Source organism: Myotis lucifugus, unplaced genomic scaffold, assembly GCF_000147115.1.
Source record: "Myotis lucifugus unplaced genomic scaffold, Myoluc2.0 scaffold_28, whole genome shotgun sequence".
NCBI classification, from domain to species: Eukaryota; Metazoa; Chordata; class Mammalia; order Chiroptera; family Vespertilionidae; genus Myotis; species Myotis lucifugus.
The window spans coordinates 10098781-10124833 of NW_005871076.1; the positions used below are offsets into that span (position 1 = coordinate 10098781).

Consider the following 26053-nt stretch of genomic DNA (forward strand, 5'->3'; position numbering starts at 1 on the left):
GGGCCGAGCCCACGGGCAGGTGGGGGCCACGTTGTCGCCGCGGGGGGAGCTCCTGTGACGACCGTGGCCCGCGCCCCCGGCCCCTCGCGCCCTGTCCGACCCACGCCCGGAGCAGCTGGCGCCTTGCACTGTCCGCGTGTGCCAGCGCCATCGGGGCGGAACTGGAGAGTCGGCTTAGGCCGCCGGGGCCGGGGCTGGGGCTGGGGCCATGGCCGGAGGTCGGGCCTGGGAAAAGGCGGCCCCGGAGCCATGTGGCCTCTCCGTGTACCGCAGGATCCCTGTTTCGGTCTCTCATTCATTAACCAAATGTGGCGGTGCCCTTAGGAAGCCGGTTCAGAGCCCTTTGGGTTAGAGGCCCGAAGCCTCAGTGACTTGTCCAAGGTCACACAGCCGGGAGGGCGCCACACCTCAGTTTTCCCATTCGCGGAATGGGAGTAGTTACACCTCCTTCGTTGGGTTTTTGGGAGGAATAAAATGAATCGATGCACATGAGGCCTCCAGAACAGCGCCTGGCAAGGGGAGGGCCCCCTTAGAAGCCATGACCCGTACCCTGGAGGCTTTTTTAGGAGGACCTGACCCTTCCCCAGTAGGCGGGTTTGCTCCGTGTGTTGTTCTGGAAATCCAGGGTTCCATGGACGCAGCCCCTGTGGCCCTGGCTGGTGCGGTTGGTTGAGCGTCGCCCAGTGCACGCCAAGGTCGGTGGCGGTTGGATTCCTGGTCAGGGCACATACCCAGGTTGCAGGTTCAATCCGGGTGGGGGTTCATGCCAGAGGCAACCGATGGATGTTTGTCACATTGATGTTTCTCTCTCTAAAAAAAACATTAAAAAGACACACATAACCCCTGTTATTTTAAACATTAGGTATTATTAAGCATTTGTGTGCCACGTATTGAGTAATTTTCAGGATATTCATGAAAAATCCTTTAAGACAGGCAGGGTCAGGCTGGAGCAGGAAGTTGAATGTGGGTGCGGACCGGGGCTAAGCCTAGGCCGGTGCCATCTGAGGCCCCCATCCCCTTGACCGTTCTCTCCAGAGAAGATACAGGGATGGGCTCCTTTGCCTCATGTGCTGTTGGCAAGGCCAGGGCAGGCAGCCCAGGGCCTGTCTTCTCTCCATCCCAGTTCCTGACGGAGTTCCTGCACCGGCCGGGTTAAGCCCCAGGCAGCTTTGTTTTCAGGGCCTGGGTTGGTGCCACCTGGCGCACAGTGGGACTTGAGAAGGGTCTGTGAGGTACATACACTTGCTTTTTATTTAAGGGTCAGCTCACCCTCATTGACAGGATGGTTTTTGCTGTTCCAGCACCTGGCTTATAGTAGCTCATTAAGTATTTGTGGCATTATTGAGTGGATGTATGCAGTGGCCACAGGCCCAGACCACAGGCCCTGGATCCTGCATATCCTTTGTGAGGGACACGTGCATCTCACTCACTTCCAGAAAATAGCCTTGCTTAGCAGAGAGCCACACACAGTATTTAAAGAGCTGCAACCGTATGTACAGCCCTGGAGCAGTGAGAGGCAAAACTGTTTCTTATTTGAAATAACTGCATTAAACATGTTATCTTCATGCTGTGACTCCCTGAGTCCTGTGGAAACTTGTTGGACTGGTGTTTCTGGGTTTGCAGCGGGGGGGGGGGGGTAACATGGGTGAACGGGAATTCTCCCAAAGGCCTTGGGCCTGGTGCCTTTTCCCTCTCTGATGGCTTCTGCTGGAGTTGGCTGGGGAGGTGGGCTGCTCTCAGTTGATTACTGTATGCAGTTTTATTTCTGCTATTCCATAGGCACAAACATAGGGGCTCAGGAGGACCGTACGGTGAGGAGTTGCTGGTGGGCCTATGGTCCCGCTGAACACTAGGCAGATGCGAACCGCGACCTCCAAGCTGGTAGTAATGGGCTTCATTCACCCCCGCCTTTACCGGTAAAATGCTCCGAGGCACTGCAGTCCACTTTGCCCTTGACGGCATTTCTCACGATGTGACATCTTTGGTGGTAGTGACAGAGGCATGTGTGTGGCTGAGAGCCAGCCAGGCCTGAAGACAGCCCCGCAGTGCCCAGAGGGTCTGTGGCCTTGGGCTCCCCCTAGACGGCTCAGGTAGCCCCTGAAGAAAGGTGAGCAGTGGGCTCTTCCCCCAGGCCTGAGCACAGCGCTCCCTTTTCCTGCCTGCTCTCGGGGTGAGGGTGAATGGGAATGTAGGCCCTTTAACCAGAACTGTGCTGGGGAGTTCTGCAGACAGCCAGAGCTCACCACACAGCTCTGACAGGGGTCCGAGGGTCTAGTACAGGTCTGGTCACTGTTCCTGTTCCTCAGCCTCTCCACTGTGAAAGTGGGATCCATCGTCAGTCATTGTTTATTGAGGGCCTACTAAGCAGAGCCCTGGGGCCTTGGCTTCTGATGTGTGACAGGAATCCACCATTTTACAAGTGGGGCGGGGGGTGGGGGGGCAGGGGGGGTAGAGTATGGTTATCATGTCAGGTCAGGAGGCTTGAGCTCTGAGAAGTGAGGTAACCACCCAGGGTCACACGGCTCAGCAGGAGGGGGGCTGGGGTCCGGCCTGTCTGCTCCCCCCCCCCGCCCCCCCATGCTGGTGCTTTCCCACCACGGTTGTCATTCCAGGGGCCATGGTGAGGACCTAATCAGTGTGAACACCTTTTGAAAAGTAGAATTTGCTGTTCAGAGGGGAAGTTATTCTTTTACACCAGTGGTTCTCAGCCTTCCTAATGCCGCGACCCTTTAAAACAGTTCCTCGTGTTGTGGTGACCCCCAACCATAAAATTATTTTCGTTGCTACTTCATAACTGTAATTTTGCTACTGTTATGAATCGTAATGTAAATGTTATGCAGGATGTATTTTCATTGTTACAAAGTGAACATAATTAAAGCACAGTGATGAATCACAAAAACAATATGTAATTATATATGTGTTTTCTGATGGTTTTAGGCGACCCCTGTGAAAGGGTCGTTCGACCCCCAAAGGGGTCGCGACCCACAGGTTGAGAACCGCTGTTTTACACAGATCGGAGTGAGCAGGTCCATAGCTGGGTGCAGGCCGGCTGTCAGTGGGCAGCGGTCAGTGCAGTTACCCCCTGTCGCAAGGTCAGTGGCACAGAGAGTCGTTCAGAAGGGTCGGTCTTCCTGGGATGAGGCGGGAGGCCTTCTTCCAGGACCTGGCTGGACTGTTCAGCTAAACAATGCCTCTTTATGGCCGGGGAGGATTCTGGACCCTGTGGTTCAGGGTGACCTTTCAGCAACCTGCACAGCAGCCCTAATTATACTAAGAAATACACAAAATGAAAATAATAAAATACCTGTGTTTGTTGCATACCTGTCAGGTACCACCCACTATACTAAGTGCTTTATATTCATCTAATTTAGTCCTCACAGTGATGCTCTTTCCCCATATTAGAGCTAAAGAAAAATTGAGGTGCAGGTCTGAGGGACCCCCTGCGGCGCCCTCCGGCCCTCCAGCCAGCCAGCAGGGAGGTGCGGCTAGGTTGTGACTTGCGGGTGGTCACGTACCTAGAGAGAGGTAGAGTGGGACCGGAACTCAGGGCTGCTTGACTCCGAAGTCCACCTGCCTAGCCACCGTCTATTTTAACCCTGGCGGGTCAAGCCAGGTGTGAGGCTCCAGGGAACTCGGGAGCAGGCAGGAGCCCTGGGTGTGGCATGCTGTGTGCCCGCCCAGGCCTCCTTGATGGGTGGGTGGGCAGGCTGCCCCCAAGTCAGCTACATCCTCTTGAGGCTGGTGGAAGGCTGTGCTGGTGGTGGCCCAGCTCCCAGCGTGTTTTAAAATAGAAGCAACAGCTTTGCTGCCCCCGCTTGAGCCTGATGTGGAAGGGGGAGGGGAAGACAGCTGCACTGAAAACACAGACCTGCTACCAGAGCATGGGACCTGGGCTTGGCCAGCACCCTGGAGTCCCAGCCAGGGGCTGGTCCGGCCTGCCTCTTTCTGGTGAGGAAGTATGGGGTAGAGTATGTAAGGAGGCTCCCGATGGTGTTGGCCCCACAGACTGGCTTTCAGAGCTGGGCTAGCCTCCGGCGTGGGAAGTTGCTTTTCTGCTTTTGCACTAATCCCTGCTTGGTCTGATGTTCCTCCGATAGGCTGGCGCAGTTCTGCCCTGACAAACCACCTGGAATAATAGTGTTAGAGAAAAAGCGGAGCCAAAGGCATTCCTGCAGCTCTCCCTTCCCACGGGAAATATAGGTTGGTGATGGTGATGGTGATGGTGACGGTGACGGTGATGGTGATGGTGATGGTGATGGTGATGGTGGTGGTGGTGGTGGTGGTGATGATGGTGATTGCCTTGTAGGTCGTGGACCTCGCAGGAATCCGATACGCACTCACACAGGGCAATAAAAAGCATAACGAAGGGACCATTTGCAAAGGTGTGGGTAGAAGGTGGGACACCAGACAAGGGCCGTGGCCCCAGGGGTCCTTTGGAACGGGGAGGGGCCCCTTGGCAGGAACTGTGGGCTTGGGTAGTGGAAAGTAGTCACTGCCCACCCGAGGTCCGAGCCTGGGGATGAGTGCCCAGCCTCACTCCCACCTTCTGCTGATGCCTCCTGTTGGCCAAACCCAACCATAGCCCATGGATTGCAGTCCGTAATGACCGGGTCTTGGGGCACAGAGCAGGATGGAGGAGGAGTGGATCTGGATGGGCAAACAATGACCAGAATAATGGATTGCGGTTATCACTACCATTCATTGAGTGCTCATGTGCCGGACATTTCTGCGTGCTCTACCTTTGCTTGCAGCAACTCCGGCCTAGAGATACTATTGTTTGCTCCATTTTATAGACGAGCAAAACGAGACCCTGGGAATATACGTTACCAGTGGCTTGTCCAAAGTGACACAGCTAGGGAAGGCCAGCGCGGCCTAGAACCTTGCAGGCTCCTACCCCTCCCAGCCGTCACTGTGTCCTGCTGCCCGGGCACCCCGATGGGCGGGGGAATGCTGTGGCAGGCGGGCTGCAGGTGGTTAGTCCTCGTCCTGGGATACCCTTGCTCTTGAAGATAATATGGTCTTTTAGCCCATTGCGTGTTACCTGTGTTCAGAAGACTTTTCCTCCCAGCTGTTCCTGACTGAGCTTTGGGGCCTTGGCCACCTGCTCCCTGTGTCAGCCATGGCAGTGGTTGTTGGCTCTTTGAGGGCACGAAGGCTCTGCTACCTGAGGGCACCTCTGCAGAGAAAGGAGCGTACTTCCCTTGGGAGTCCTGGGGTGCTCGGTGCAGGGAGCAGCCCACTCTTCTCAGTGGCGCCTGCAGGCTGTCCTGCCTGTTAGGCAGCAAAAGGCTGAGAGGGAGGCTTTTGAACAAGTGCATCCGGCAGTCCTCACGCTCACTGAAGTCAGGGAGTTCTGCCCTGCTGCCTCCGGGCAGGGCGGCCAAAGTACAGGCGGTCACCTGGGAGTAGAATGTGCCCCCTACGGGCCTTGCTTGTTAACCCCACATCTCAGTGTGGTTTGAATCTGGTAGGTGGCTTTTCCTCCTGGCACTCCTGCTGCAACAGCCTTTCAGAATGAATGCGACTTGCGGCCTTGTAAGGGCAGCGTCGCTCCATTGCAGACACATTGGTTGAAATTTTAAATTTTCTGTCCTTAACTTGAAAAAAATCAATATATGGGAACAACTTAAATATTGAAGTAGAATAAAAAATGAAAATCTTATTTTAACTGCACTCCGTCCTTAAACCCCCTTTCCTTTCCAGAAGCAGCTCTGAGGCAGCCCCATTTGCAGATGGGCTCGATCCTTCCCCAGGCTCCGTTCACTCACAAATGCGTGAGCATGTACAGATGTGTGTGTGAAAAGGCGTTCCTCTAATCCCATGGAACTACAAATTTTCTGTGACTTGCTTTTTTCATTTGACTATATCCTGGATAGCTTTCTGTGCCACCACGCATACATTCACCTCATTCTTTTTGCTTACCACATGGTGCTCCTTAGTTTGCGAGCACCTTAATTTTTATTCGTTCCTTTGCCTGTTGATGGACATTTAGATTGCTTCTTGGTTTTGTGTTACAAATAACACTGCAGTGAGCATCCTTGTCTTTGCTTGCTTTGGGGACTATGGTGGGTGAGTCCCTGGCGGTGGAATTGCCCCTTGGGGTAATGCATGCCTCCATTGAGTGGCACTGCCAGCACTTGGCTCCAGGAGGGTTGTGCTGTACCTAGTGTTCCCATTTGGCGTGAATGGGAGTGACCGTTTCCCATACCAGTAGTTTTGCTAACGTGTTGGTTGAGTGAGCTTCCCAGACACAGGTGTGTCATTCACTCTAACGTGGCTCCCCAAGGCCCTTAGAATAAAGTCCGTGCTTGGTTCTGAGGTCAGAGTGGTGGTGCTCACTTCTGAAGGCTCTTTCTTGGTCTCAGCCTGAGTTCAGCTCTCCTCAGGCCAAGGTGGGGGTAGGGATGCTCGTTGTGGGTCTCCCCATCCCTTATCCCTGGTGGTGCTGCAGTGGGAGCCGTATTGTCACCTACTTAGTCCCTGTTGCCAGATATTTAGTGTCTTTTTTTTTCCTACCATAAAAACACTTTGATGCTCATTGCGCATTTACTCATTAAACACCTACTATGTGCCAGGCCTTGGCATCTTTGTACATATAGCTTTTTCCATATTTTGGATAAATTTATGCACGACAGGCTCTGGGATGCTTTGAGTTCAAGGGTGCGATTTGAGGGGTAGGTGTGCATTTGTAGGGGTATTGGAGGGGCTGGGAGCAGAGCAGCTGTCACTGTCATGCAGCTGCCAAGTCAAGGAGGTAATGCCCCCCAAGCCGGAGGTTATATAAGTGTTACACAGACCATGCTGGGTGATATACTATCTTTCCCCTTCTAGTATGGGCTGGATTTTCATTCCTGAGCTGGAGTGGAGCTTGCATAATTGTTCAAGGTCAGCCAGGGAATGGTCGGGTAGGTAGGCTGGCAGGCAATGGAGGGGAACCAGGGACTCCTGTCTCTTGGTATGATTTATTGGTCCTTCTCAAAGTCATCAGTGACTGCAGCCAGGTCTGCTCAGCTGGCCCCGCCCATCCCTCACTTTCCACTTCTCTTGGGCAACTGTGCTCCTAAGGCCGTGCCTTGAAGCCATCACGCAGGCACAGACCTGGGGTCCTGCCTTCCCCCGATAGCCTTCTGACTTCCGCCTGTCCAGGGCTGCCTGCTTTGCCCATGTTGAGTGCTCTGCTTCAGGCTCAGGCTCTGGAGGCCGGGCTTCTGAAAACATGTGGTGGATGCTGTAGGGACAGATGGTGAGCTGATTGGGGTGGAGGAAGGGCCCAGGGCCAGGGTTCAGCCTCAAGTTAGCGCAGGCAGGGAATTAAATGAGAAAGCAGAATGCTGGATTCCCTTTCCTCCAGCGCTGGCCTGGAAAACATGAATGAATCATTATTTCTACCATAAAATTGTTCTTGAAGTGGGTGCTGAGAACTGTGTTCGATGGCCTTTTCTGGCCGTTTGCAGTTGTAAAAAGGCTGAGTTTCTCAGAGGCAGAGTGGCCTTGGGCCTTTCCTCAGATAAATGCAGCAGGAGACAGGGTGAAGGAAGACTGCACAAAAAGAAGGGGAAGCTACAGCCTAGGCAGCCGGGGGGCCTTAGTGAGGGGAAGCCATCCTCCTGCCCCCTTGGTGGGTGTGCCCTCTGGTCCAGGGGTGAGTTTGGTGCTGAGCTGGAGCCAGGAGAGCCTGGCCTCAATCAGAGCCTCCTCTGCTAACGCAACTCCCTTGTCCTTGGAGGGTTATCCCCTTCGTGGCCCTGTCCTTAGGGTGATGTTCGCTGTGCGTGGAGTGTTTTTTGACAGGTGGCTTTGCCTGTTTGGTTCTGGGGATGAGTGATGAGAGGGCATTTGGGGAACATTAAATGGTGAGTGTTCGCCTTTTCCATGGGGGACGGGCCTGTCCAGATGTGAAAGACGCGGTGTCTGTGAGGCTGGTCCTGGAACCGGGGCTGGTGCTTGGGAAGGCCCTGGCCCTGGGGCACAGGGAGGTCTTAGCTGACCCAGAGTTAATGCCACTGGACTGCTCTCCCCATCATCCCGGGGCTGAGTTTGGGGCCCAGTTGGGGAGGAGGCAGCACTGAAGAGGGGTGCTCAGTCCATTGGTACCTGGTAGTGCTGGTGGGGGTGGAGAATGCTCTGGTGGAGAGCTCGCTGTGTGTCCAGGGTTGTCTCATTGCTCCTGGGAGGGCCATATGCCTTAGGCTGGGATGTTTTGGAGGACCTGGGGCATAGATTCCTGGTCTGTCCCTGGTGTGGGCATGCCTATGGGGTTTGTTTGGGGTGGAAGGGGAGTCTCCAGACTTGAAAGAGCCTGTGGGGACAGCCTAGAATGGCTCTTCTCCCGGGTTCTTTGTGCCCTGACCCTAATGTGGACTGAACTGCCCATGGTTCCGGACTGATCATGTGTAAGAAATAACAGCAACAAGAATGGGATAGTGTAAGCAGCTCACTGGGCTGCTCTCTGCTCTGACAGCAAACTGGGTTCTGACAGAATGAGCAGAACCTCTGAAGAGAGTAATATAGGACCTGGACCACAATTTTACATTATAAGTTTATATAGTTGTTTCTTTTGCAAAGTGCTCATTGGTTTTGTGGGCTCCCTGTAATGTGTTTGCAGTGGCTTTGGTCAGGAATGGGACTTCGATTGCGATATTGTTCCCCGGGGGTCCCTTGGGCCACTTTTCAGGGGGTCCCCCTTACCAGGAACGTGCCATGTCGGTGTTCATTTGTGTGAGTGAATGTGAGTTCAGATGGGGTGTATGCAGCAGTTGGTTATTTAGGTACTCTGCATTTCACAAATTAATGCAACCATCCTCTGGTCAATTAAGTTCCTGGCTAAAGACTTTGGGGAGGAGAAGATGCAGAAGATGATGCTGTTTGGCGCTAGGCGTTTAATTCTGTGTACACAGTGTGTCCTTTTAGGGATGTGGTGTGGTCTGTGAGGCAAGGATTGTTTGAATGACTTGCCTTCCTTAAATACCATGGTGCTTAATAAATAAATGCTTTTGACTGACTTAGTGATAAGCAACAATCCCAACTAGTACTTTGATAGTTGGTTTTAAAAAATAAAGTCACGTTGGTGCTCACTAAATGTTTGAATTAAAATTTTGGGGGAGATGAGCTTGCATGGCCTTTCATGTGAAGAGTTGCCTAAGGTTCACTCTATTCTCTGTGAGGAGTCTGATACTCTAAAAGTGGGTTCCTCTAAAATGCAAAAGTTTCGTGAAAAGTTGGGTCCATTCTGGCACATATTAGATACACTATAAATATTTGTTGAGCCCTAGCCGGTTTGGCTCAGTGGATAGAGTGTTGGCCTGCGGACTGAGGGGTCCCCGGTTCGATTCCGGTTGTGGGCACATGCCTGGGTTGTGGGCTCGATCCCCAGTGGGGAGCGTGCAGGAGGCAGCTGATCAATGATTCTCTCTCATCATTGATGTTTCTATCTCTCCCTCTCCCTTTCTCTCTGAAATCAGTGAAAATATATTAAAAAAATATTTGTTGAATTAAGGAAATCAAGACCCATATGGAAAATAGGTTGCCATGAAAAGCTCTGATTTCTATTCTGGGGGATTTAATGCTCTAGCAGTTGAAATTTTGTAAGATGATATCTTTTATTGGCAAGAGTTCTGCAATTCAGTAAAGTAGCTGGCTCATGGCAATGTGTCTTTGACAATAAATTCATTCAGCAAATATTTACTGACTCCTATACGCTGGGCCTGTGCTCGGCTGGGCTGGCGAGGAGAAGGGGTCTGAAGTCGGGCTCTCTGCTGTCAACAAATGCTTACTGGGTGTCTCACACTCTGGCCACAAAAAGGAGCATGAGACAGCACAGGCTTCTGTCCACACCTGAGAGAACAAGGCACCTGGAATTCGGTGCTGGTGCTTTTTATTGGTGGTTCATTATATCTAATAATTTTATTAATGGAAAGCTAATTTCCATAATTATCAATGTATTTATTCTGGTGGTTCTTTTATTGTAGCAGAAGATGGCTGTGCCTCCCACGTATATCGATCTTGGCAAGTCCGCCAGGGACGTCTTCACCAAGGGCTATGGTGAGTATTGCGTGGGGCGGCCTCCCAGCTCACGGACTGGATGGGCATGTTTGGGATTTTGCCCATCATAGAGAGACCTGGGTCAGTCAGCTCTCAGAACGCTCACACCCAGGAAAAAGGATCAGCTCCCTGTGGCTAGGAAGGCAGTCTTGGTGGTGCACCCAGTAGGGGCAGCCTCATGAGCTGCTGCAGACAGGTGGACATTCTTGTTCTCTCTCCCAGGTGTGCAGCAGCTGTGGATGCTGCCGCAGTGGAGAGCGAGTTCTAAATTTAGCCCATCCTTAGGCATGTGCCCACGCGGTCATGCACCTTCTTCTCCGACTCCGCTGGCAGCGCAGGTGGGGGCCAGGTGTGTGCCTGTCTGCCTGCCGCTGCGCCATGGCAGCTGAGCTCTGCACCCAGGCAGGCGGCCGTGCAGACAGGTGCTCTCGGCACTCATGCCACTTTGAAATAGCATAAGGGAGGCAGAGATGCTGCTCTCGGTTACTGAGCTAACCTATTAACAGTTACCATCTTCTTTCTTTAGGATTTGGCTTAATAAAGCTTGAGTTGAAAACAAAATCTGAGAGCGGACTGGTAAGTTGACCCTCATGGAGCATGGGTGTTTATTGTAGATCAATAAATAACTGCTGTGTTCTGGGTGCAGAGTCCAGTGAAGGGACTTTTTCGTCTGTGGCAGTTTGTAGTTGTCACACTTACTGCATCCTCTGTGGAATGGGTGGCCCAGGGGAACCGTACTAATAGGTCCTTAGTTTGGCAGCTGTTAACACTCCCAGGTATATGGGGCAGGTGTCAGTTTTATTTTAAAATTGATCTGTATTTAATGCCACATAATTATTTCAAAAAATCTTAGTAGCCTGTTTTAGATTGTGCTTGTGGTAGTTGCTGGAAGGAAGACGTTTTGGGGTTGAATTACTGCACCGTCAGCGTTAGCTCAGTGCTTTCTTGCTTTACGAGGCTGCAGGCAGGATGGAAGGAGCAGTGCCTTCCTGCACAGCAAGCGTGTCAAACTCGCGGCCTGCAGGCCGCATGCCTCGTGTATTTGGTCCATGTTAGCCTTTGAGTTTGACATGCTTGCTGGTTACTGGGGAGGAAGGACGCTGTCTGCTGATAAGGAATCACCCATAGGTTCTCTTACTTTGCAGGTTTCTTTAGCCCCCTCTGTTCCTTGCATATCTAAACGAGTTATAGCTTTACCTTTTGCCCCACACATGCAGGGTGTCCCCTCTTGCATAAAGGGAGCACAGTCTGGTTAGGGTTGGAAGGATGTAAAGTGAAGTGCTGATACGCAGGCTGTGACTCTCTCTCTCCTTCAAAGGAATTTACAAGCTCAGGTTCAGCCAACACCGAGACCACCAAAGTGGCAGGCAGTCTGGAAACCAAGTACAGGTGGACTGAGTATGGCCTGACATTTACGGAGAAGTGGAACACGGACAACACGCTAGGCACGGAGATTACTGTGGAAGACCAGGTAACCCGCGGAAAGACAGTGTTGTTAATTGGCATCTGCTAGCCTGCCTCGTGACTAAACCTACTGGCGAATTTCTTTTCCGTTCAGCTTGCACGTGGACTGAAGCTGACCTTTGATTCATCCTTCTCCCCAAACACTGGGTAAGAATCTCATCTGTTTTCTCTGCAAGGACACTTGGCTGTGTTTTATAGTAAGATTCTGTGCTGCATTTGTTCTGGCCTCAGCCGCGGGGGCTGCAGGATTTCTGGTCCAGTTACGCTCCGGTTCATGCCAGTGGGGCTGCTGGTAATGCAAGTGGCCGAGGCTCAGGGCAGTGGGCGACGTCTGGAAGCAGGGCTGACTGATCTCTGGTGCCAGCCCCGTTTTTCAGGCCTGGGCCCTCTCCCCGCGTCCTAGGGACACACAGTGTGTGGGCTTAACCGCAAGGTGGCTCCTGCGGCTACACTTTTTGCCCCAGGCTCTCCAGCCACAAACAAATTAGGCTTGATGGTCACTGGGCACATCAGGAGGCAAGATGGTGTGTTGGTCGGCCTCCTCCGCTGGGCACTTTTCACAGTGGCTGGAATTGTTCTCTTCTAGAACACGCTCTTGTTTCTTTCTGCACAGAGCAGCAGGTCTCCCAAACCTGGGGAAGGGTATTTTGCATGCTGATAGCAGGCTCAAGGGCATGTACTGAATTTCATATTTTAGTTTTAAAAAATTGTGGATGCCCTTGCCTAGCGGTCGGCAAACTGGCCCCTTGAGTGTGGCTCTTCCACAAAATACCACGTGCGGGCGTGCACGTGCAGTGCGATGGAAACTTTGTGGCCCATGCCACGGGGCCAAAGAGCCACATGTGGCTTGTGAGCCGCGGTTTGCCGACCACTGCTCTAGCCGGTTTGGGTCAGTGGATAGAGTGTCGGCCTGTGGACTGAAAGGTCCCAGGTTCAATTCCGGTCAAGGGCACATGCCTGGGTTGCAGGTTCGATCCCCAGCGTGGGGCGTGCAAGAGGCAGCTGATCGATGATTCTCATCGTTGGTGTTTCTATTTCTCTCTCCCTCTCCCTTCCTCTCTGACTCAATTAAAAAAAAAAATTAAAAAAAATTGTGGTAAAATATGCTTACAAAATTTACCATCTCAACCATCTTTACGTGTACAATTCAGTGGCATTATGAATTTCATTTTTTGCCATTCCATCTTTTTTTAAAATTTAAATTTATAATTCATTTAAAAATTGATTTTTAGAGAGAGAGATGAAGGGAGAGGCAAAGAGAGAAACATCCATGTGAGAGCAAAACATCAATTGGCTGTCTCCTCCATGCCCCCTACTGGGGATCAAGCCTGCAACCTGGGCATGTGTCCTGACCAGGAATCGAACTAGCAACCTTTCAGTGCATGGGATGATGCCCGACCAACTGAGCTGCACGAGCCAGGGCTTGCCATTCCATCTTATTTTCCCCTTCTCTTCAAGTGGTGTTTTTTTTTTATGTTACATTTACTGGGGTGACATTGGTTAGTAAGGTTGTTCAGGTTTCAGGTGTACATTTCTATGATACATGATCTATATATTGCATTGTGTGCCCACACCCCAAGTCAAGTCATTTTCTGTCTCTTTATATTTGGCCCCCTTTACCCTTTACTACCCACAGCCCCTTGACACGTGTTTATTAGAGGGAGAATCTGCTGAGTTTAGAATAAAATTTCACGAACCTATACTGATATAAATAAATAATTGGTAAAATAAATAAATGGAAACGAAAGAAAAGCTCTTCCTCACAGTAGAATCCTAATTAATAAATGTGGAAGGGATGATGGGAACAGGAATCTCCATTTGCCAACCATAATTGTTGCAGGCAAGCGTCACCAATGGATACTAATATTTTGAGTCAAAGTGTAAGAAACAGAATGTTAGCATAGTCTCAAAGTATCTCCCCACAAGATACTTATTATTTACCAAGAGAAAAATAGTAGCTTTTTAGAGAAACCTGGCAAACCTGGTGCAGGATGACTACAAGGGGCCGGGTGGACAGGGCTCCTGCCTCTGGAGGTTATAGTCTTCTTATAAGTTGGTTATGGATGATCTGAAGACCATTGGCTAGGAGCTGAGTTGACTCTTGTTCTTATCTTTGCTGGAGTTTCTCCTGCAGGAGTATTGGCTTCCTGCCGGTCCACTTCCTGTCACCGCACCCTGCCCTGATGGGAGAAAGTGCCCAGAGGAAGCCTCTGATAGGATAAGGGGCTGCTGGACCTGCCCACAGGCTTGACTCTGCTGCCTAGGACTTTGCCCCCTGCCCTAGGTGGCACACTTTGGAATTTATAAGGGATTTCCTACTACCTTTGGGAGTTTTGCAGAGAAGTTTCTGGGTCCTACAGTAATACACATAACGAGGAAAGTTTTTATTTAACTTTTTATTTCAAAATATTTTATAGTTAACATATACAAAAATGTATATTCTTATACTCTTCACCCAGCTTCTCCTAATGTTAGCATCTTACCGAACCATAATGATCAGAACCAGGAAATTATGTTGCTGCTAACTACCTGGTGTCTTATTTGAGGTCCGTGATCCAGTTTAGGGAACTGCATTGCATCTAGTTGTCAAGTCTCCCTTGTCTCTTCTAATCTGGAACAGTCTTTCTTTGTCTTTCGTGACCTTGCCACTTTTAAAGAGGACTGGCCAGTTGTTTTGTAGAATTCTTCAACTTGGATTTGTCTGATGTTTCCTCGTAGTTAACCTCAGGTTCTGCAGTTTTGACAACCATAGAAGTGCTGCTGTGTTGTGTGATATCAGGAGGTATACGTATGTCAGTATGACTCACTACTGGTGACACGACACAGACTTGCATCACTTAGTTAAAGTGGTGTTTGCCTGGTTTCTCTATAAAGCTACTATTTTTCTCTTGGTAAATAGTAAGTATCTTGTGGGGAGATACTTTGAGACTATGCTAACGTTCTGTTTCTTATACTTTGACTCACAAATGTTAGTATCCATTGGTGATGCTTGCCTGCAACAATTATGGTTGGCAGATGGTGATTTCCTGTTCCCATCATCCCTTCTGCATTGATTAATTGGGATTCTACTGTGAGGAAGAGCTTTTCTTTCTTTTCCATTTATTTATTTTACCAATTATTTATTTATATCAGTATGCATTCATGAAATTTTATTCTATGGGTTATAATCCATTACTGTTATTTTATTACCCATATTGCCCCCAGATATGGCCATTGGGAGCACCTTCAAGTTGATAACTTATGTATTTTGGACAAACCTCTGTCATTTTTTTTTTGAGTGCTTCTTCAGAAGATACTCCAGACTCAGCTGCTGCTTGCTCTTCCCTAGTCTTGCTGTCAACCATTTCTCCAAAAACCCTTGGTTTCTTTAATTGAAGAAGGGTGTTTTGAAACTAAGATTGTGGGCGCAAGGTGTACACATTCTACTTGGTATCTGAGGAAAGTTTTGATGACTGGATGGAGATTGGAAAGGAAGCTGGCTTTCCAAAGTGCCTGAGGGTTATAGTCTGGGAAAGCATCCTGGCTTCCATGAGAAGCGGAGTGTAGACCACATCTGGATGAGCTACAGACTTCATCTAGGGACCAGCACCCACACTGAGTACCTAACACAGGTACAGCCAGCTTGTTAACCACAAATCAGGGTCATGCCCCTCTCAGGTGCTTGTCAAATTAGCACACTGTTTAAACAGCGAGCAGTGGAATGCTTCATTAGATCAGAAGCCTGGAGAGAAACCTGAATCACTGCCCCAGCACTGCCCATTCTCCGGGGACCTTGTGTCCTTGGCCAGAACCCAGGGCGACACTGGAGGTGCTGGGTACACGGTCAGGGCAGCTGGAGCACACCAGTGGTCAGAGGCCCTGCCCCAGGCCTCACACTTTGTGGTCAGCAGCAGCTTTTCACCTAGTTGTTACGAGGTGCCCACTTTTTACATTTCTTGGTCTCTCTCTCTATCTAAATGTCAGCCCCTGAGCAGCTGTCTTTTCATCAATCATTCTACCCAGCCTGGTGCCAGATAGATGCTTGGCCCAAATCCAGGTTTCTTCCCCCAAAGAGCAGACACACCAAAATAGGTTTGAGCTTTTCTTATCGAGAGAGAATTGGTTTGGGGGTTATGCCTTTCCTTCAAAGCTTGTGAAAATGTGCAGAAGCCACTTGAAGGAAAGTTGCAGGTGTCAGTGTCCCTTGGGAAGGGTGTTGGCCTTATTTTCAACTATGACCTCTGGAATTCTTGTCTCATTGAGGACTTGGGACGTTTAACCTTCAGTTTTTTTATTATGAAAAAATTTAAACACACAAAAGAATGCAGAAAAATATATTAAACCCTTATCATGTTCCTATCATCCAGCTTTAAGAATCATCAACCCATGTTTTCTTTTTTTTAAAAAATATATTTTATTGATTTTTTACAGAGAGGAAGGGAGAGAGATAAAGAGTTAGAAACATCGATCAGCTGCCTCCTGCACACCCCCTCCTGGGGATGCGCCCGCAACCAAGGCACATGCCCCTGACCGGAATCGAACCCGGGACCCTTCAGTCCGCAGGCCGATGCTCTATCCACTGAGCCAAACCGGTCAGGCCTATGTTTTCTTTATGCATCCATAATTAATCCCTCCCACCTGCAGATTATTTTGAAGCAAATAATATATCACACAATTTCATTTGTAAATATTTTAATACTAGAGGCCCGATGCACGAAATTCATGCAAGAGTAGGCCTTCCTTCCCCCGGCTGCTGGCACTGGCTTCCCTTTGGCACCCGAGACCTGGGCTTCCCTCGCAGCCCCAGCTTTGTCCAGAAGGTTGTCTGGAAGGACATCCGGTCTAATTAGCATATTACACTTTTATTACGATTCCTTTTTACAAAAGCATAACTATAATATCATTACATTGTGAAAAAAAATCACAATTCCTTAATATGGGTAAATCTCCAGTCTGTTCAAATTGCATGATTTTTATAGAATCAAAAATTGTCCGTGCAAAATTGCAAAAATTGGTTTATATGGCTCCTAATTTTGGATTCTCCTCTCTGTTTTTTCCCCTTGCAATTTATTTGTTAAAACTAGATATCCCCCATATTTCCTGTAAGTCTAGAGCAGCGGTTCTCAACCTGTGGGTCGTGACCCCTTTGGGGGTCGAACGACCCTTTCACAGGGGTTGCCTAAGACCATCGGAAAACACATATATAATTACATATTGTTTTTGTGATTAATTACTGTGCTTTAATTATGTTCAATTTGTAACAATGAAAATACATCTTGCATATCAGATATTTACATTACGATTCATAACAGTAGCAAAATTACAGTTATGAAGTAGCAACGAAAATAATTTTATGGTTGGGGGTCACCACAACATGAGGAACTGTATTAAAGGGTCGCGGCATTAGGAAGGTTGAGAACCACTGGTCTAGAGGCTTCATCATGTTTACATTCCATGGGGGTGGTACTAAAATACACGGTACTGTACGAAATTCCATTGGGATGCGCAAAGAAGGCCTGGTTTTCTCCGTGCATGTTAGCGCCATTCATCTCAACCACCTTTAAGTGTACAATTCAGTGGCATTATGAATTTCATTTTTTGCCAACCCACTCATTAAGGGTTGCAAATTAGTGATAATTCCTTCTTCATTTGTTAGCTAGAATATTTTATTGAAGAGAAACTTCTCATCAACTATTTAGTTATAGTTACTATATGAGATATAGTTACTATATGAAAGGTAGAATAAATGTTTAATTCCTTTTTTTATTTAATCTCTTCAAAATTACAAATTGGTTCTCTAGCCTCTAAGGCTGACGAATGTGTGTGTTTTGTTGTTATGAATTAATAGATTTAAACATATTTGATATATTTCAATTTATTGCTGAGATTACTTTTTTTTTTTTTTTTTTAAGAGAGAGTGGAAGGGAACGAGGGAAGGGGAAGAAAGAGAGAGAGAGATGAGAGAGAGACACATCAATTGGTTGCCGGGGCCGGGGATCAAGAACCTGCAACCCAGGTATGCCCTTGACCGGAAATCGAACCTCTGATCCTTCTGTGCACGGGCCAGGTCTCTAACCACGTAACAACACTGGCCAGGGCTGCCGATATTACTGTTTACGATGCTCCCATTGCCCCTTGTTTAAGCCCTTGGGAGTCTCTCAAGTCCTTTTGCCCCAGCCTCTGTCCTTGAGGCTTTGATAGATGCCTCAAGCTCACCTTGCACATTTCCTGCGACCTATAATCGACTCTTTCTCTGAGGAGCACTGGTTCCTTTTAGGAGGGAATGATACTTAGCACCCATAGGCCAGGTGCTGGGGAGGCTTCAGTCTCCGTGTGAATGACTCTGGGGTGGACAGGGCTGTGAAGTCCTGGGGCCTCTGACAGATCTGGTTTCTCCCCTGATCTCTGCTGAGAATGCAGCTTGCTGTCTGTGAGAGATGTCCGTTTTGTAGCTCAATGACAGAAACAATCAGGTGTAAAGAGTATACATGTTGTTTGATAGATGTGACCTTGTCTCCAGTGTTGACTTTTGGTAAAAGGCCTGGTGACAGTATATTTGCAGGTGACACAACTCACCTGCCCGTCCTGAGGGGTGCTGGGTCTTGAATCATAGGCAGGGGCGGCACGGACCTGGTCCTACACAGCCTGGGATCAGCAGACTAGACCTGGGGTCTTCCTGCCCTGTGACTGCAGGGTCCTAGGTTCTGTATCTGTGCCGAGTTCTGCTTGTGGTCTCATGAATACTAATTAAAAGCTGTTGTATTTACTTAGACAAGATCTAGTGTTTGTTTCTTTTTTTCTGTATCTGTGCCGAGTTCTGCTTGTGGTCTCATGAATACTAATTAAAAGCTGTTGTATTTACTTAGACAAGATCTAGTGTTTGTTTCTTTTTTACTTAAGTGAGCCACCAAGTAAGAAGATGACCAGACCATCTCCTTAAAGAGCTGCTGTTTAGCCATAGCCGGTTTGGCTTAGTGGATAGAGTGTCGGCTTGCGGATTGAAGGGTCTGGGGTTCGATTCTGGTCCAGGTCATGTACCTTGGTTGCAGGCTCCTCCCAGGCCCGGGCCCTGATCAGGGCTCGTGCAGGAGGCAACCAATCGATGTGTTTCTCTCACATCAATGTTTCTTTCTGTCTTTGCCTCTCTCTTCCACTCTCTCTAAAAATCAATGGGAAAATATCCTCGGGTGAGGATTAACAACAACAAAAGGGATCTGCTGTTTAGATAGTGCCTTCTTTACCAGTCTTGGAAAACAGCAGACACACCTGTTTCATAATTACATGATGGCGCTCTACCTAATAAATGCCTGTGTAGGCCACCACAGGAGACACAGGGAGAGGAAGTAAAAGAAAATGACTCGTGCGATTTTCAAGCTTGTGTGCTCACTTCATTATTTCTGCAGCCTGGATTTGATGGATGACATCGGCCTATTGTGGCACAGCAGCTGCTTAAGGGAGATTTGGGACTATTTCTGTGCGGGTTCCCCCCGCCCCCCCATTTAAACTGGGATTTTTTTTTTAATTTTGCATTTTTCGGCATGGTTGTCACAAGGAGAGTTAGCTCCTGATTTTAATACAATCTCTTTTCCTTCAGGAAAAAAAATGCTAAAATCAAGACAGGGTACAAGCGGGAGCACATCAACCTGGGCTGCGACGTGGACTTCGACATGGCCGGGCCTTCGATCCGGGGTGCCCTGGTGCTGGGCTATGAGGGCTGGCTGGCTGGCTACCAGATGAATTTTGAGACGGCGAAGTCTCGAGTGACCCAGAGCAACTTTGCGGTTGGCTACAAGACCGATGAATTCCAGCTTCACACTAATGTGTAAGTGCATGTGAGTGGGCGTGCGAGTGTGTGCAGCAGGGGGATTGCTCTTCATGATGACTCCTAAGTTCAGTTTTTAGTCACCGTACAGTGAGTTTGTTGTAATCAGATGAACCGAATGGACTGTTTCCTACCTACCCATTTCCTGACCTGACTTGGGGTCTTTGTATTCAGTGAACAGTAAATGCTGTCGCTGGTACACACAGAAGGACGGTGTGCTGTCAGTCCAGAGGCCTGTCCCTTCCCTGCAGATTTACGGGCATCGGAGGGCCTTTTGGTTTTAGTTAAAGAGGGTAGGAAAAGGTGCAGCTCTCTCTTTCTCCGTATGTTGCCTGTGAGGATCAGGAAGGGAGACAAATTAGGAGATGGTTTTCTCAGTTAAGTACAGAGTGTCCTCTGCATGGTGGAGCATTGGAAAGTTTACTAACTTCTGGACAGTAGAGTGAAGGGAAGAGGAAATTACGGGTTGGGTTAGAGAGAGCCCCTTGTCATCAAACTTGAGAGTTGCAGTGCTGATTTAGGTGAAGGGAAACAAATATTTCATCCATAACATCCCGGTGGGACATGAGGAGCTAACCTGTGGCACCGGTGGGGTGCAACTTTACTCAATTTATTTCTCTCCACTAGAGGTCACTCAAGAAGAGACTTCTGAAACTTAAACACAAGTAAATGGTATTAGTGTCATTTTTTGAGGGAATTTCTTATAATTAAGTAATGTAATATAATAAATGAATATTATTCATAAAGGAATCACATTTCCATTAATTCATTTTTTTGAGGGAATTTCTTATAATTAAGTAATGTAATATAATAAATGAATATTATTCATACGACGATGGGGTGCCACGAGGGAGTTTGGGTTGATGGGACTGTTTGTATCCTGATTGTGATGGTGGTCACATGAGTCTGTACATGTGATAAAACTCATAGAAATGTACACCAACGAAGGGGCAAAAAGGTTACATACATTTAAAAAGGTAACATACAAGAAATAGGAAAATACTACAAGCATAGAAGTGTTTTTTAATTTACCGTTTTGACTGAAATGGAAAGTGGTCCCTTGGTTTGGAATTGGGAATTGGCACCAGGTTAGGAAGGACAATGGTTGTTTGCTGTTTTCCCCATGTACCTGAACTTCACGATTTTTAAGAAGTGGACATGGTTTATTTTGGGACCTGGCATGGGATCAGCTGACACAGCCGGTCTGGGTAGCCTGTGCTTACAGAGCCCCAGACGTCTAACAGACACTCTTTGTGCTTCATAGAGATGCATTTGAATGAGTTCCCTTTCTTTATGGTTTTGAGAACTCAGTAAGGGAAGGCTGTGTTACTGGTTTTAGAATATATAGAAAAACATGACACTTTTTGGAAAACATTTAAGACCAAGAAAATATCCCCTTTTGAGTTATACCAAAGTCACTCACATCTGTTACTTTTGACAAGCTGCTGTTTTGCAGCATGCTCAGACTTCCTGAAGAAGTCAGGGTTTCAAGTCAGGTGGTTCCTGTTGTTTCTGGAAGTAACAATTCTGAATTTCAGGGGAAAATGTGAGAATTTAGAATGTATTTAATGAGCACCTACTTTAGGGAGAGTGTATTGGTGAAAAGCAGAGTTCGAAATGAAAGAGTAACAATTTATTCTTGGGTTAGTGAGTTCTAAGCTCTGGATTCTAAAGCACACGGCCTCTGCCTTAACAGTTTCCAATGTCATTTCCACTGGAAACATCCAAGATGATGAGGCAGAAATTTGACAGTGTTTATTTATGTTGAAAATGTAGGGAGGGGAAGGGTCTATATTGCCAGAGGCCGGAGTCAATATGGAGTGTTTGGAAGAGAGGAAGGAGTCTAGCCAGCTGGGCTTCATTCCATCTTGAAAGACCAGAAACATTCTGTCAGTAGCAAGTAGCTCTTTTTCAGATCCCACCGGGATCGATGTTGCTGCATGGACCAGCAGTATGCACAGGTGGACCAGCCTGAACCAGAGGTTGAGCTCTTGCAGTCGCTTCTCTTCCAAGGGGCTGGCTCAGTTCTGGCTGTGTCCCCGAGCAGTGGCTGTCGCTGGTGGTGCTAAAGGCTATGTAACCTGACTTCTGAGGAACCCTGGCCCGGCCTCGCTTGCCACTCCTGGCTGTGTTTTCCTCTCATTTGCTCCCCCTCCCTTACCATTTTTATGATAGAAGCCTTTAAAAAAGTAATAACTTTAGCAGCAGAAGAGAAATCACTCAGAATCCCGAATCCCAATGCCCTAGTTGCTGCATCTAAAAGAGTATTTTAGAAGCAAACTTCAAGTCCAGTGGGGCCTGGGTGCTTGACTGAGCTGCCGTTGGGTGTTCCCAGCGATGGTTGAAATAGCCGCCCTTGCTCCGAACCTCCCGACGCTGGTGTCTGTTCCATTCCTATCGGGCTTCCTGTAATTTGGTACTTGTTTTGTGAGCAGGTGAGTCCTTTTACAGCCTCCCTGCCCTCGGTTTGATGTGGGCAGCTCTGCCCCTCGCCAGCCTGCCTTCCCGGGCGTCTCGGCATCCGTGCTGTGCTTGTTTGCAGGAACGACGGGACGGAGTTTGGTGGCTCCATTTATCAGAAGGTGAATAAGAAGTTGGAGACCGCCGTTAATCTCGCCTGGACAGCAGGAAACAGTAACACTCGCTTTGGAATAGCAGCCAAGTATCAGATCGACCCTGAAGCCTGCTTCTCGGTGGGTACCCGTGAAATCATGCCTCACCTAGGCCCCCCCTGACCTTAGGTTGGAGTCATTCCCGACTGTTGGGGTTCGATGCACTGGCTAGAGATTTTCTCACTGTGAAAAGAGTTCAAAATAATGAAATTGCTAACCGTAATAGTACTTATTGTGGATGCCAGGCGCTGTGTGGAGCCCCTGATAGGTGGATTACTGTGTTTAATTCTTACACAACCCATTTGAAGTAGGTGCCTTTTTTAGAAATCATGCCATCCCTGTTATCACAAATGAGGAACTGGGAGCTTAGGGAAGTCGAGTAAGTAATGGTTTCTGGGACTTTTGGCCAAGATCAAGTGAGAAGTTGAGTAAGTTGCCCAAGGGCAGACGTTGGGTAAGTGCGGGGCCTGGGTTTGACCCCGGCTGGCTGGCTAAGGTGCCTCTTCTCTAACCAGTTCCGGTTCCATGCTGCAGACTAGAAAGGGGTTCCCTTGAACACTAAGGCTCTAAGTGCTCATTTCCCTCCGCGTTTGTCATTCTCTAGCCCAGCTCCCATATTGCACATTATGAAGACAGGCCCTGGTGCTGGGCAGTGGGCCTCTTACCTTGCAGACCCTGTAGCATTGCTCATGGGCTCTTGGTTGCTGCAGAGTTTTCATGTTAAATCCTGTCGAGCTCCATCTCTGTTGTCACAGGGCACTGCTGGCGGCACCCCCTTTTGAGTGGTTTCAGGATGTTGCAGTATGGTTTCTGGGCTGGTTTGTATAAATTACAGACAGCCCATTTCAAGTCTCTTGAAATAGGAACTGAATTTGGCTCCTTTTGTGTTAGGCATGTAAAAACAAAGGGGGGGGGGGAAAGAAGAAAAAAGATAAAACAAAGGAAGGAGGCCTTGTTCTTTGGATGACATGAGCAAAAAGGAGCAGCTAGATGGGGCACTGACTGCCAGGCGGCCTTCCTGTCCCCTGCTCTGCTCTTTCTGACGGGAGATGTCAGGTCTGAAAATAGCATTTGAACAGGGAAACATGCACCCGCTTTTACCAGGACTCGGTGTTCTCATGGCTTGAGCTCTGCTCCTGACCCCTCCTTCTTTTAGAGAAAGGGGTCATGGAGCAGCCTGGATTTCCCCACAACTCAGGCAGAGGAATGAGGGCAAAATTACTATGGACTCACTGCTTTACTGAACTTAATTATTAATGAACATTCGCTAATTGCTGACATTGAGGTGATTGGCTAGGTCATTCTTTTACTCCAATATCCATTTTACACTCGGGCTTGTCAGTGCTGAACTTTCTTCATTGTCAGTAGATTTTTGCTTCTCTTTTTCATGAAGAAAAAAATTCTTTTTTTTTTTTTTGAGAAAAATTCTAATGGTGTTTTCTGCCTAAAAAAAAAAAAAGCCTCAAAAAACCCCATCTCACATTTGCTGTTTTTCCTCATTCCAACAAATAAATCTTGAAGAGTCTCCCATTTTAAGAGAGCCTGTTATCTCAGGGCCCATAAATGAAAGTGTCCTCACCTGTTATAACTTGACTACAGACCTCCTTGTATAAGTGAAATTGGGCATTCATACATTCAGGAATTAAATGTATATAATAGCGTCCTTTTCATTGAAAATCACGTTGACTCTTTGAGTTTCCCTTCTGAGACCCAGTCTCCCTAAATTTGATACATTTCCTAGTGAATTTAATGAATCCCATAAACAAAGTAGTCACGAAAAAAGAGAATATGATTCTAAGTTTAGAGTTGGTTGATTAAAAAGCTCTTACTGTGTCTTCTGTTTTCCTTGACTAGGCTAAAGTGAACAACTCCAGCCTGATAGGGTTAGGATACACCCAGACACTAAAGCCAGGTATGTGTTGTATGTGAAATTAGTTCTTTGTCTTAAAAAATATTGTGGTTCTTGTTTGCTGCTTTATGTTATTGCTTACAAAATGCCTGCATAGTACATTGCAAATGAGTGTCTATAAAGTTTTATAATGAAATGTTTATAGAGGTATGCAGTCATTATAAAACACTAGAGGCCCGGTGCACGAAATTTGTGCATGGAGGGGGGTGGGTCCTCAGTCTAGCCTGCACCCTTTCCAATCCTGGACTGCTGGCTCCTAACCGCTCCTCTGCCTGCTTGCCTGATTGCCCCTAACTGCCTCTGCCTGCCAGCCTGATGCCCCTAACTGCTCCCCTGCTGGCCTAATTGCCCCTAACCATCTCTGCCTGCCGGCCTGATCGCCCCCTAACTGCCTTCCCCTGCCGGCCTGATCACCCCTAACTGCCCTCCCCTGCTGGCTTGATCGTCCCTAACTGCTCTCCCCTGCTGACCTGATTGCCCCTAACTGCCTCTGCCTTGGCCCCTGCCACCATGGCTTTGTCCAGAAGATGTCCGGTTTAATTAGCATATTACCCTTTTATTAGTATAGAGTTGGAGAATAGGAGAAGTAGTAAGTAGGAGAGAAGAGCAAAGTTAACATGTTAGAATTTTGGTTGTTTTCTTCCATCCTTTTTTCTTTCAGTGTACATAATGCTTGATACTAATTTCCAGCAGGTTCTTAAAACTAGCCCCTAAGTTGTCCTCATGGTAAAACTGGTTTGCAGGTTTCCTCTGCACAGTTGGCTAGGCCAGCCCCTTGGGGTTATTTTGAATAGGTTGGGCCTTTGAACCCTGGAAATCTAAGATAACATGATGTCAGAATCAAGCTGTTCTAGGGAAAATATCAGTATTGTGTGTGTGTGTGTGTGTGTGTGTGTGTGTACACACAAGTGTAAGACCGCCGTGTCTGGTTCATGATTGGGGTTTCATTTCAAGGGGCTATTGCTGAAGAAGCTTACTACATGGTGCCAATGGTAGAGATGAGTGGTAGCAGGAGACGATAAAAGGAAAAAGGAAGTGGAGTCCCTAGAGTGGATTAGGTAGGCGTGGAATCATAGTGATTGTTGAATAAGCTCATTCCAGGCTATCTGTTAATGAGGCAGATGGCATTGAGTAACTGAAGGGCCATGTGGTTTTGCCCCTGATCACGCAGCTGGAACAGGTTTTGAATTTGGTGTGGTTTTGCCAGGGTACTCCAACATTCCTCCGTGTGTTAACTTTTCTTCTCTCTTCTTTTCTTCATCCCTCCCCTTTCATCTCCCGGATTTTCCCCTACAGGTATCAAACTGACGCTGTCAGCTCTGCTGGATGGCAAGAATGTCAATGCTGGTGGCCACAAGCTTGGTCTAGGACTGGAATTTCAAGCATAAACGAAGACTGTTCAATTGTTTAATTTTAAACTATTTTGCAGCATAGCTACCTTCAGAATTTAGTGTACCTTTTAATGTTGTATGTCTGGGATGCAAGTATTGCTAAATATCATGTTAGACCTCCAGGTTAAAGATGATTCAGCTTTAAGGTGTTACCCTTTCAGAGGTACAGAAGAAACCCGATTCCAAAGCAGGTCCTCACAGCTGTAGACTTGGGGGAACTTGGCAGCCCCTCTAAGATGTCAGGTTTCTTTTTTATCGAGAAATGGCTGCAAGTGGAAGCTGATGATGATTTGTAAGCACTTTGTAAATTTGTATTGCTTAAATGTATGAAATTATGACTTCCTGAGAATTGAATCTTGATGTCCTACCCTCACTGAGAGAGGCTCACTATTTGATGGTGTGTACAAACTCATCTGATGGGACTTTTTTAGACCTGTTTCCACCCCGGTCCATCACCTCTTTTGCACCAAAAGTAGTCTGCAGGGTGTGGTAGTTTCTTTTGTGCCATTTTGGGGTGGAGAAGGTGGATGTGATGAAGCCAATAAATTCAGGACTTAATTCCCTCTCATGTTGTGGTTTTTTGCCCTTGCACCAGAGTATGAAATAGCTTCCAAGAGCTCCAGCTGCAAGCTGGGAAGAGTCTGTGACTGTAATCACATGGTGACAACACTCGGAACCTAAATTAGACTTCTGTTGTATTCTCGCCACTCGGTTTTTTAGCAGTTTAATGGGTACATTTTAGAGTCTTCCATTGTGTGGAATTAGAACATCCCTTTCAAATGCTGTAATTAACATCACTTAAAATAAAACTTGAATAAAATATTGAAACCTCATC

The 26053-nt window shown here is 47.9% G+C and overlaps 1 protein-coding gene across 1 annotated transcript; it reads left to right on the forward strand.

Annotated features, from left to right (window-relative positions):
• Positions 1 to 4114: 4114 nt before the first annotated feature.
• On the forward strand, positions 4115 to 26053 carry VDAC1 (voltage dependent anion channel 1). Its single transcript, XM_006086599.3, has 9 exons — positions 4115 to 4200; positions 9969 to 10041; positions 10568 to 10617; positions 11360 to 11512; positions 11600 to 11652; positions 19079 to 19306; positions 21849 to 21999; positions 23773 to 23830; positions 25124 to 26053. The coding sequence occupies exons 2-9, from the start codon at positions 9975 to 9977 to the stop codon at positions 25213 to 25215; spliced, it is 852 nt and encodes a 283-aa protein (XP_006086661.1). The 5' UTR covers positions 4115 to 4200; positions 9969 to 9974; the 3' UTR covers positions 25216 to 26053.

Bases quoted from the DNA above. Each gene is read 5' to 3' on its own strand.
- VDAC1 (XM_006086599.3), top strand. From the start codon at position 9,975: ATGGCTGTGCCTCCCACGTATATCGATCTTGGCAAGTCCGCCAGGGAC. The intron at 11,653-19,078 runs GTAAGAATCTCA...CTTTTCCTTCAG, and splicing joins TCCTTCTCCCCAAACACTGG to GAAAAAAAATGCTAAAATCA. The intron at 23,831-25,123 runs GTATGTGTTGTA...TTTCCCCTACAG, and splicing joins CACCCAGACACTAAAGCCAG to GTATCAAACTGACGCTGTCA.